This window comes from Haliaeetus leucocephalus, unplaced genomic scaffold (genome assembly GCF_000737465.1).
Source record: "Haliaeetus leucocephalus isolate CR32 unplaced genomic scaffold, Haliaeetus_leucocephalus-4.0 Scaffold146, whole genome shotgun sequence".
NCBI classification, from domain to species: Eukaryota; Metazoa; Chordata; class Aves; order Accipitriformes; family Accipitridae; genus Haliaeetus; species Haliaeetus leucocephalus.
In genome coordinates this window covers 1,870,622-1,883,246 of record NW_010972582.1, presented here as the reverse complement: position 1 = coordinate 1,883,246, position 12,625 = coordinate 1,870,622, and the positions used below count along the sequence as shown (strand labels likewise).

At 38.3% G+C, this 12,625-nt stretch overlaps 1 protein-coding gene across 1 annotated transcript; it reads left to right on the top strand.

Moving 5' to 3' along the window:
- The first annotated feature begins 7 nt into the window (after positions 1-7).
- On the top strand, positions 8-3,634 carry NDUFA4 (NDUFA4, mitochondrial complex associated). Its single transcript, XM_010561475.1, has 4 exons — positions 8-220; positions 882-970; positions 1,306-1,366; positions 3,362-3,634. Exons 1-4 carry the CDS (start codon positions 179-181, stop codon positions 3,416-3,418), a joined length of 249 nt encoding a protein of 82 aa, XP_010559777.1. The 5' UTR covers positions 8-178; the 3' UTR covers positions 3,419-3,634.
- Positions 3,635-12,625: the final 8,991 nt, after the last annotated feature.

Here is a 12,625-nt window from a genome sequence, read left to right as displayed (position 1 = left end):
GGGCGGGCCGCGGCGGAGGGCGAACAGGCGAACGCCGGAGCTGCTACATCCGGGCTGCGGCGGCGGGCACCTGCCGCGCCGGGGGCCTCGGGTGACATTGGGCCTCGGCAGCTGAAGGGGGAGGACGGGCTCCGCAGCCTGGTAGAGAGCGAGACCTTCGTCCGCGCCCGCTGCCGCCATGTTTCGCGTTATGGTCAGCCACGCCAGGAAGCACCCCAGCGTGAGTACCCGGCGGCAGTGCCCCGGCGGCGCGGGGGCTGCGGCGCCTCGGCCCCGGCGCCTCGGCCGCTCTCTGAGCCCTCCCCTGCTGGCGGCCGGTGCCCCCCGCCCCCCCGCCCCGCCCCCTCCTCGCTCCTCTGTCTCCTTTCCCCCGGGATGCCTGGCCTCTCGGGTGCGCCGCGGCTGATCGGCGAGACTCGGCCAGGTCCCCTTTTCCCTCTGGTATGTGTGGGCCGTTCTGCTGCTGCAGCAGCAAGGCTCAAGGTGGTTCATCCGTTCTTCCTGCTCGTCTTTTTTCCTCCACCCCCCGCCCCCGTTTTCTTACTTTATCCTCCGGGGTGCAGACGGCAGGGGCTGTTTTGGGCAGTGGAAGGACTAATGTTGGTTTTTCAGAAACGTGCTGTTATGGGACGTCTGGTTGTTCTGCATGTAGCAGTATAATTTTTCATGTCTGCCTCTTCATAGCTGCTAGTTCCTCTCTGCCCCCAGGGATGCCCTGCACACGGGGAGCTTATGTCAGGGTTTTAGAGGGCGTGCATCATGGCTTCAAGTGTGTGAACGTGTTCTTTGGTTTGTCATTGCTGTAGTCAGAAAAGATATGTAATAATGTTATTTTGTTATATTATGGTGTGACATTTATTTTTTTTCTTTATCTGTTCTAGTTGATCCCTCTGTTTTTGATCATTGGATCTGGAGGTGTTGGCGCAGCCCTGTATCTCATGCGTTTGGCAGTGTTCAACCCTGATGTCTGGTATGTATAAAATAATTCACAGCGCCCAGTTCTCTTGCTGTATATACCAAAGTCAGCATCACTGCCTTGGTATTTATGTTTCTGGAGGCCTTGATGTCTTTCTGCATTATCACTGGCACCAAGTGTGTGTAGATTTCCTTGATTTGGAGATTTGTTTATATACCATATGATATTTGGAGACTGCTGACAAAAGACTGTGTCTCTTTCTGTGGAAACTTATTTGGATGGGTGACTCTCTATGGTCTAATAACTACAGTACACCTACAGATTTTGTTTATTTTGAAGGTAGTGTGATTCTCTTAGCGTGTTCTCATATCTTGCCTTTCTGTCAATAGCTGGGACAAGAAAAATAATCCAGAACCTTGGAACAAACTGTCTCCCAGTGACCAGTACAAGGTAAAATGAAAAATACAGATTTTTAAGAAACATAATATCAAAGGTGTAGCCTATTGCTTTAGGATGTTTGAGTGTATTGGAGAGTAGCTGAATGAGTGTTCTATTTTTTTCTGCTGTGCAACATTTGTTTGTCTCTAGAACTCGGAGCAGAGACACGTTTGAGGTCTAAAGCTTTCCTAGAGTTGGTTGATAATGGGGTGAAAGGAATCTATACAGAAGCAGTCATATATATTGCACTGTAAGAAAAAGAAGAATTCTATGCGAAAGGAAGAGTATTCTAGCTCATAATACTCAGAAATAAACTACAGGGAGAAGGACAAAACCTTGTAAGTTCTGAACTAAAGCTTTCTAAGCTCTAAACTATTGGCCTTTATTCATGAGAAGCAAAGCAGGAAAATGGCAGTGTTTAACATAAACGCTATCTCAGTTCTACAGTTGATTGTTTGAAAACAAAAACAGTAGCTGGATGCAATAGAAATGTTCTTTAAGTAATATTCAAATTACTTCATTGAATTAATGAGGAAGCATGCAAAGATGTGTAAAAGATTTGGCAGTTTACAGAAATAATGTTTTTATCACATTTTACTAAAGTGGTATTTTAGTAGATTCCTGTTAAGAATATTTTAAGATTATTCTCAAGCTACTAAACAAGCAAACCTACTATGTTTTAAAAGCTGGTGTCCGTTCAGTACCATACCTTACTGTTCCAGTCATTGAAATAAGTAAGAAACCCCACACACTCCAAAATAAAATATGTTGCAGTTCCCTTAAAGGTCCAGGAAGAACATGATACTTTTTTTTCATTGCTGCTTCAGGAATGTTGCTGTTTCTTAAATATCTAAAAGAGGCAAATTCAACTTAGTGCGCAGCACAAATTCTTTTGAAGAGTGCATGCCTTGTGTAGCATTCCCCTTCTGTCTTAGCATGCAAACACAACCTCAGGGTTTACCATATTTGGGTGTGTGTATCATTGGGAATTTTTTTTCCAAATCTGCACTGTGGGAAATGGCAAGGCTGATACTCTAAATTGAGGATGACTGTTTAGTAAAAACCTCTGATACAACAAGTTTTTGCTTTTGATGAAACCATTTTTCTTTTGTATAACTTCTCTTTGTCATGTCAACTTTCTCAGTCTTCCCAAAGAAAAGAGTTGAAGACCAGATTGTTACTGTAGGAGTTGCACAGGAAGCTGTAATTTGAATGTGCTGTAGGCTGTTTTGTTTTCTCTGAGGAAGTTAAAACAAAAAAAAAAATTGAATTTGGGCATAACTAAAAATAATCAAGTTAATAGATAAGTTTGTGGGTTTTTTTAAGAAAAAAAAACCTATAGCATCACATGCTTGATGTCAAGTCAGGCTGGAATGTCAAAATATGCTTTTAGTCTGTAAATTTATTGTCCTCAGTGACTGGGCTGTTTTGAATTGCTAGTAATGGGATCCAGCTTTATTAATACAAACTGGGAGTGTGAAAGGGTCTGGTCTTTCCTTCCTCCTTGTCATACCATGCAGTTCTAGATGCAGCTTCTTAAACCAAATTTGGCTTTTGCAGCACCGCTCTAAATGTTCCCTCATGACACTATCTGTTCACATACTCTGTGCTTTATGCCACTTTGCAAGCTAGGTATTGCCTTCCGTATACAGGAGCACATAGATTTGGGGAAAAAAGGATAAACTTGGCAGTACTGTAAGAACTTTGTGTGAATGGACTTTTAATTCCGGGGATTAAAGAAGAGAGATTGTGGGATTTTCTATAGTTGTAGACACGAGCATTGTCTCATTTTAAATGCAGAGCTTCTAATACTGTATGCAGAATGAAGATAATATAAAAAAGTTACTGCTGTTCAAAGTATTTATTTATTTATTTTTGTCTAGTGTACAGACTCAACCTATGATTTCATTTTCCTGACATAAGTTCAAATGATGCCTGTTTTTTAGTAAATACTATGGCAAATGGATAGTTGAGCTTCTTACTCATTTCCCCCCACCTCTTTCCTAGTTCTACTCGGTTAACGTAGACTACAGTAGACTGAAAAAGGACCGTCCTGACTTCTGAACAACACACTCATCTCCGTAAGCTGCACAGAAAGGTCTTCCGGAAGCCGTCCGCACAATTGTCATGCTTAATCATCCAGGAAATAATCAAACGTGCCTCACGCTGCACTTGGTCATGTGTTTGAAAGTGTCTTGATGAGGCTTAATAAATGTTTGAAACTTGACGTGTCTATTCTTTACTCCAATTTTGCAAAATGAGAATATCCTCCTATTAACAGTTTGTTCTATGATCAGTCAAATAGTAAGCAAAAGCCAATTCATGTTTCCTCAACAAGAAAGCAAAGTTGACTTGATGGGCTTTACACTCAGTCCGTTGACTTCAGAGAAATAATTACATGTTCATGCAGTATATAACAAATGGCAAGAACTTGAAAGCCAGTATTTATATGTGTGTGTATATATATTATTTTTTTTAGTTGCACCTAAATTTTTCTACTTGCCTCTTTAAGAAGTTTTGGTAGCAGACAAGTCAATGCTAACAAGTCATTGTCCAGCAGAGAGGCAACAGATGTTGCCATATGTTGCTGGAGGGAAGGAAAAAAAAAAAAAGGCCAAGCTGTCTGCAAAAGGTTTTGTTTCTTTTCTTTATTTCTTTCTTTTTTTTCTAAGTCATAAGCAGTTCGTTAATAAAAAAGAAGACGATCTTAAATATTTAAAAAATAAAATTCTAGGAATATATTCAAGATTTCCTGTGGATCACACTTCTGAAGAAGGAAAGCACACAGTAAGCAGAACAGGGTACAGGATTTGAGAAATAATTAGGTTTCCATGTAAGAACAAAAATATCTTTCAGGAAGGGCAATTTCTCATACTTCAGTACTTGGCTGAGTCTTGCTATGGGAAGACAAAAATGTCTTTGCAAGTCTGTAACTTATGGTAGGTTCTTCTTTGTGCTTTTCTGTGAACATCTGGTATTTCCTTGGGTACGGGATTTAATACTGGACTACCTGACAGACTACAGCTGTTCCTGTCTTGATAGATTTCAGTCCACTTAAAGTGGACTGAGGATGTAGGTAACCATAGCTGCTGTTATAAATAATAAGGATAGATTCAAAGAAACTGAGTAGCGAGAACTTTTATTGGAGAAGAAAAACTATTCTGTGGTCATTGACTGCAAAATAACATATTTGCAAAGACCTCATATTTTATATGGAAAATTCTTACAGGTCAATTGGATGGGGTTTATTTGGTAGTTCAGATTACCTTCCTTTTTGTTATATACCAAAATGGTGGATTTACTTCCAGTTTTCACTTGCTGGTTTGAGAGGCTCTCATGGAGTCTGAAGAAGAAAATGAGTGTTATGACAGAGATGATGTTTACAGTGGTGGGCAAAGTCTGTAAGCGTCCTTGGGGATTATGGTTGCTATCTGAATCAAAATATTTTTAGGAAGTAGAACATTCTGTTGCAACACTTTTCATTTTCAAAAGTAGGTCGCATAAAAATGGAAAGTGTTATAACTTGCTAATTGGTAGTCCTTTTGGATTTTACTGATGTTATCGTGATCTTCAAATGCAGATCATTTCTCCGGACATTAAGAAAGACCAATATCCAGGACGTAAACCTGATTCTTGGTAAGGTGAGATAAGGTTGCTTTTGGTCACAGCTGAAGAGGGTATAGGCTTATGTCTTCCTTAATAAAGGCACTTAAGATAAAATAAATAGTCTGCCCTTGATGTATTTCAGAATATATTTAGCAAGTACTTAAGCTATTTAAAGCTTTAACTGTGGCTTGACTAGAAAACAAAAAGGCAATTAATTCAATGCTACTTCCTCTTTCCTCATAGCAGCATACTTGCTGAGAATAGACAAAACTTTTAAGTCTTAAGTTAAAACCATCATATTTCATTCTAAAGGCCATTATCTTGAGGGGAGACTTGCTCCTTTTTGTTTTGGCGGTATGTTTCTGTGCTATTTTAAATGGTAACAGGCTGTAGTCACTGTTACCTGACAAAGTTAAAACTAATAAATGTCATAAGAATTTTGTTTCTTTTTCAATCTTTAATGCTTGAGATATTCAGTAATTGAAAAATATTACATGATTTCCAAAAAGAAACAAGTCAAATGAAGAATGCTGTGTATTTTGTGTGAACTAGCAGCTCAACCAATAACATATTATTTTCATACAAACATAGTATGCTATTTTCTGGTTCCATGGGACTAATTTCTCACTGCAGCTGTTTTTCTTACTGTTGAACTCAGTTCTGTGATCTGTTACTATTTCCTCAGTAGTTTGGAGGTTTTTTTATGTTGGTTTGTTTGTTACGGGTTTTTTTTTTTAAACATACAAATGCACTTTGTTAGTCCCCAGTTCCTTTTTTTGTTATTTCATACATTGTTTTTACTCCTAAAATTCCAGTTCTGCAAGGCCTTAAATTCTGCTTACCTTTTTCCACTGTGAGTTTTCATTAGGGACAGAGGAACCATTTATTCCATGTAAAACCAAAGCATGTGCTTGGCCCTAGTTTATAACTGCTTGGTAGTGGTCTGTCAGTAGCCAGTACATTTCTTTGCATTTTTGTAGTGTACTGTTTCTGAAAGAGAGCTGTTTTCACAGCTTGGCAATATTGTATCTGTATTAAAATACTCAGCCATAATCTTTATAGCTTCTCCTTTAAAGCCATCTTCTACCTCTTTCTTCTTCGTGAAGTCAAAGACGGTATTCCCTGAAGACAGCATGAAGAAATGATTGCAGTTTGGATTTTCAGGATTCTAGCTTCTAATGTTCATCTTTGGCTATTAACTTTTATGAAACAACTAAATCCCATCATTAATAGGAAAACTAAAGTCCTTCATTAACACCATGGCATGTAATTTTGCTTGAGCAGATGTCGTGTTATCTGAAAGAGACTGATATTTTGCTGTCTTATGTTTTGACTAAGATGGATACAGCTGCTACGTTCCAGTTTGTGGCAGATTTTTTTGAAATGATCAGCGTAGGCCTGGCCTGCATGTCTTGTTAATGAGCCACGTACAGAAGATTTGTCTGTTATTTTTACAATACAGCATTGTGCCTGCCACTGTCAGATTTCTGTTAACGCAGTTATTCTGTGCCTCCTTATCAGTGATCCTGATACGCAGCAGGGTGATCAAATCTGAAATTAATTCTGCCCAGCTAGGATAGAAAGAATTACAGGTTTCCATGACACATGAATTTAACATGACACATGTATTTTCTTTGGTTGTATTTTTAGTATAGCCAGTAAGTAGGATTTATGTTATTTGCCTGCAGTAAGGAAAATTCCTTGTAAGTATAAAGTATCTAAATGCCTCTAAGAAATTAGAAGGCTGTGCCTGATACTAAAAGAATAATTTAAATTTTTGCATAGGATTTCTAGCCAAATCTCATCTGAGGAAATATATTTCAGATCTGTTTTCAAGCTCTGCTTTACCTTTAAAGATAGTTTGGTGTGTGACTATTGAATGACCTTTAAAACTAAGCACATGTGTGTTTCATGCTGATTGGACTGTAGTACTTTGTCAGAAAGAAAGGTTGAAAAGTTATTACAGGAATTTTAAAAAGGTATTTAGAACAGAAAATGAGTTATTGAAAAATTAGATAGGTTCAAGCACACAGTTAGTGTTTCTACTCATTGGCCAGCCTTACTAGGAAAGTAACTGTATAAGCTAGAAAACCCTTTGTCTAGGACCAAATGAAGCACAGCAGGTCTGTGAGAACTCAAAAAAATAGATGTTCACTTGCATCATTGCCACAGTAGGTTTTTTATATTACTTGATAGAAAAGCTTACTCTTCAGTCCCCTCTTTTGAAATCTGGAAGTTGGTTGACTTCATGATTTCACGATCGATCCACTTTTCCTTAGAAGTGGTCTTGGCATCAGTATTTAGTCATAAGAAGTCTCTATGAAGCTCAAATCATTTCATCCCCTCCTCTGATCTGTAAGCTTCTTAAGAGTGTCTCTGGATACCACTATGATGGCGTGTTTCCCAAATGTGTGTTAATTCTGGTACCATCTGGCTTGGATGAACTTTTGGGTTCTTTTAATAATTTCAAAATATTATTATCTATGGTTGGTAAGGCTTAACACTTTCTTGGTAAGAATGACATGAGCCACTACAATGCAAGAAAATACATACCCCTTCTGTTCTTGAGAAGCAAATCTATTTCTAGCATCCAGAGTAACATTTATCTAAACCGGAAAGGTATTCTACATTTTTTTCTTTTTCTTTTTTTAAAGTTTCATGTAATTGAAACTAAAAATTAATTTTTAGACTTTCTAAGCTAATGTTATTCTCACAGTTACAAGCTGAAGAACCTATGAGATCACCACACTTGGACTTGCTCTTTTTTTTTCTATTTCCTTTTTAGTCAGAATCAGTATTACTTTAGGTAATGTGAAGTAAGAACTTAAGTATGCAAGTCAAGACAAGAACAATGCGTTCAAACTTTTGATAGTTTGCTATCAGCATTTACCTGACATTCATTTGCTACTAGAACTGATACAAGACTGGCATGTGGAACTCCTGCAAGAGACAGCAAGTTCTGAAGATGATCAGAAAATAATTTATTAACACATGGCAATGCATACATTACAAAAGAGAATAGAAATTCTGCTGGTAATATTCATGACTATTGGCAATGCTTTATAACTTAGACACCTCAAATAATATTTCTAGGGTCATTAATTTGAATTACTTTGGACAAAATAATGCACTATGCCATTTACAGTTCATCACTATAATGTAAAGACAACTTTTTTTAGTAGAACTGCACAAGGCATAATCCAATAAACAAATTTATAGACTTGTTTTTTCACATTGGAAGCAAACTAACTATGAACATGAAATGTTTTCTAATTTTAGTTTCCCTACTGCAGGGAAATGAAACAAACTGCTGAGAAGGTAATGAAAACAGATTACTTAATGGTGAAAAATCTGAGTGCCATTCTTTCTCTACCAGTGGTGCCACTGCTGGAATTTAATGGGGTGGCACCAGTGTGCCTGAATGAAGATTTTGGTCCTAACTGTTTAAAAATAGGGTTGAATCTAATAAGATTTCCTCAGTACTGATAACATTTTTTCTTTTTTTCTTTTTGCTAGACTGAGAGCAGGAAAATAGCATAACTCATTATCAACATGAAGAAAACAGAATTTCATCCCAATTTCAGAATTCTTACTCTAGTACCACTTATATCTCATGATAGTCTATGGGATTTTGATAGAGTATTAAGGGGATAATTTGCTTCAGATGTTGTTCTTATCTTCATGATGTGTCAAACATTTAAATTCCTCATATTTTGAAGCTTAGGGGAAGAAATTCATCCCTGCAACAGAGACAATGTGCTTAAAATGACCGGGGATCATTGAAGTGGTTTTCTGCATGTGGAAATCTTATCTCTCCCTCCCCTTTGTAAAAGCCCAGGTAAGTTCAGGAATTATTCCAGAAAAAAAAGGAGTAATATATATGTGACAGAATAGGCAGATGGAGCTGCATCAGTTTTTACATCAATGACAGCAAGTTCTTGGTTTTAGTGCAGGAGCTTTCTCTGTTTATGTCCATCAATTTCTACATGTATTTGCAAATGCAGAAGTTGCTCATTACACATACCGTGACTGCTTGGCCTATTAGGATGCAGTGAGAATTAGAATGCTAAGAGTGAAAACAACAGCATGACATTCCAATGGGTTTAATTTATTACTCAAAATAAAAAAGCAGTAGCAGAATAACTGCAGAACAAGGTCTGGTGCACCCTGTTCTGAATTTAGACTACTAATGACAAGTTTGTAGTAGTGCAATAGTGTTAAATAAAACCAAAACCAAGTTTATGATTAATTTTGAAAATAGCAGTCTTTCTTTCTACATAGCCTCATAATGGCATTCTTTAAAGATTAACTCACTTTGAAAACATTCAAATAATGTAAAATGTATATATGAAACATGTCTGAACTGTATGTATTTTAATTTGATATGCTTTCTCTTGATGATTTCAGTGTCAGAAACTGTTTATATTGGTTTAAGATTGTAGTATTTTATATCTCACCCTACATTATTGTACCTGAACAAAACTTGCCTCTCACCTTCAAACAGGAAAAGGGTTTCAGAAGATCTTCCATCTTAAATCTAATTTTATTTTTATGTATGAAAATTAAATGCCTGCATCACTGGAAGCAGTTGTTCAGCAAATTGTTATTCAGCATTGGAGAAGGGACCCCGTCCCTTTTCCTGTAATGCAGTGTAACAAAGTAAGTGGTTGAATATATCTCTCCCTAACACAAGGGGAGACAAAATTTCTAGTAACTGTTTTATGCTGGTGGCACAACATCTAAATACGGAAGAACTTTTTTGCATGGATGGATGGACAGGTAGTGAAGAACCGCCACCCGAGCTGCTCTTTATCCAGGGCCCTGGCAATTGTTTGCTTTCGTCAATCCCTGGCAGAGGGGAATAAGGTCAGGAGTTGACTAATGGCCCAGGCTACAACAGCTGTGTGTTTAAAGGTGATCTAGACTGCCATGCAGTATTTACATGGTGAGGATAAAGAAGATGACTCAAACCTTACCTGTTCCCCATATCAAATCAAATCTTTCATAGCTGGCCTGGTAGCTGGAGTAAAGATTAGTCGAGTTTTTAGAAATTCTACAATTTAATAATGTGAGCTTGAGCTGATAATGAATAGAGGACAATACACAAAATTAAAATGGGATCCTCAAATTCAGAGAATCTTGCCAAAGAAATATTTCCACCACGGAGCATAGCATGCAGGGGTCAGGCAGGTAGATATGATTTATATTGTACATTGCAATAGACCTCCTAATCCTGAAGCCTAGGTGCTTGCCCCAGCAGTCAAATGAGTCATGTAGCTGCATTCACCGGCTCATGGAGCTTAAACGGCATGCTTCAGAAGCAGTGGAGCTCTTCCAGATGAAGCTTAATATTCCATTATCTACCTGCGTGCACATCAAGCGCAAAATAAACAGTCCAGTAGTGTATATGAAATTCTACTTGGATGTATTTTGCTGTGTTTCTCAGTCATTACAGAGAGCTTTTATGGGAAAGGATAATGAGCTTTTTGAGACCCCAGAAAGAGAGATTTGTTACATCCAAAGCAAGGAGAATGGAGAGACAGAAACAAGTGGCCTACTCACTCAGGCATAGGAAAGCAGAGGGTGTAAAATGTGCAGTGGACGTGTAATGAATTCCTCCATTACAAATTATTGTCACAGGGAAATGTTTTTGTACATGAATTTTGACATAGAAAAGTGGATGGAGTTTTTGTTTGTTTGTATGTTGCATTTATTGAAAATGAAAAAGCCAGTGACAGCAGTATATAAATGTGTATAGATATGTTGCCTAGGGTCTCCGTTTTTCTTGTCTTCAGTCTTTTTTCTCTCATCCTTTCCTCAGCTAGATAGCCAGGGTTTCTGCTTACTAGCCTGAGAAATCCTCTTCACTCATACATCTTCTACTTGTCAGGAGCTTTCCTTCTGTTAGGCTATGCTATTTCCTGACATGCTAGAATCACTGGCTACTTTTGTGTTAAAAAGAAACAGCACCTTTTCCCATCAACATCTCATTACAGCTGTGACACCAACTTTCTGAGTAAGCAGGAAAGTTAAGTGATCCAAGTAAAACTTTGTAGAATTTGCAATAGGAAACTGCCTTGATACAAAAATGTCTACCAACAAACTGAGGATCATTGGTGGAAGCCTGACCTCTCTGAAAAAGGAGTGGTATCACATCCTGGCCACAGCAATATCTGAAAATGGGAATTCACTGTACTTTAAATAGCTAGAAGATTATTAGCTGTTTGAAGATTGTGTGAGTATGTGATTTGGTACCTTAGAGCCAAAAACAGTTAGTGCCACATTCACAAAGAATAAAATTAAATATATATTTGACTTAAAAGTGCATCTGTGAAGGACTCAAAGGTAGTTCTATTTTGTATTGTTTTGTTTTTTTACTGAAAGACTGCTAATAGCAAGAAGAGATCTTTGTAGATTTAGAAGTGAGGCTGTCCTGGTTTCAGCTGGGATAGAGTTAATTATCTTCCTAGTAGCTGGTACAGTGCTATGTTTTGAGTTCAGTATGCAACGAATGTTGATAACACTGATGTTTTCAGTTGTTGCCAAGTAGTGTTTAGTCTAAAGTCAAGGATTTTTCAGCTTCTCATGCCCAGCCAGCGAGAAGGCTGGAGGGGCACAAGAAGTTGGCACAGGACACAGCCAGGGCAGCTGACCCAAACTGGCCAACGGGGTATTCCATACCATGGGATGTCCCATTTTAGTATAGGAACTGGGGGGAGTGGGGCCGGGGAATCGCCACTCGGGGACTAGCAGGGTGTTGGTTGGCGGGTGGTGAGCAATTGCACTGTGCATCATTTGTACATTCCAATCCTTTTATTATTGCTGTTGTCATTTTATTAGTGTTATCATTATTAGTTTCTTTTTTTCTGTTCTATTAAACCGTTCTTATCTCAACCCATGAGTTTTACTTCTTTTTCCCGATTTTCTCCCCCATCCCACGGGATGGGGGGGGAGTGAGTGAGCGGCTGCGTGGTGCTTAGTTGCTGGCTAGGGTCAAACCACGACAGAGGTATATACAACGTTACTTGCTTACTTGCTTCTAACTAGTCTTGTGCAATATTGTACAAGAACTGATACAAAACCTGTTGAAATTAAAAGAGAGTTCCCCATCAGCTACAGCAGGCTTTGTACTAAGAGCCTATTGACTATTTTGGGGTCAGGGAGGAAGGTAGGAGCTTCCAGGGTGATATTTTCATGTCACTGTAGTCAAATGGAGTTTTGTGATTGCTTTGAATGAGACCAATATTTCCTTTTAGGATTGGATATTCAGTTGGGTAGACATAGTTCACAAAAGTTGCTTTACCAATCCAAGGTGCCAGAGATGACTTTTAGAGCTACTTTGTATATTTACTATTTTGTATATGCATACAAACACATTTAACTTCAGCAAGGTCAGTTTTCACATGATTTTTTGACTCAACGACATTAATTCTGTAGAATGCATACTATTTTGGATTTTATCTCTGTTTCTTAAGCCAAATAAACTGCTTTTTTTTAAGCAATCTTGACTATATTAATTTTCTTAGGACCAATTAGCGCATACAGCTTCCAACAGAGAAGAAAAATTAACTTCTGATTTCTGGTGAGAGGTGTGCTTGGATGTTCTGGCTAACACCACCAGCTAAGGGACCATACGGTTTGCTTTCAAGTATGCCCTAAGCCTTA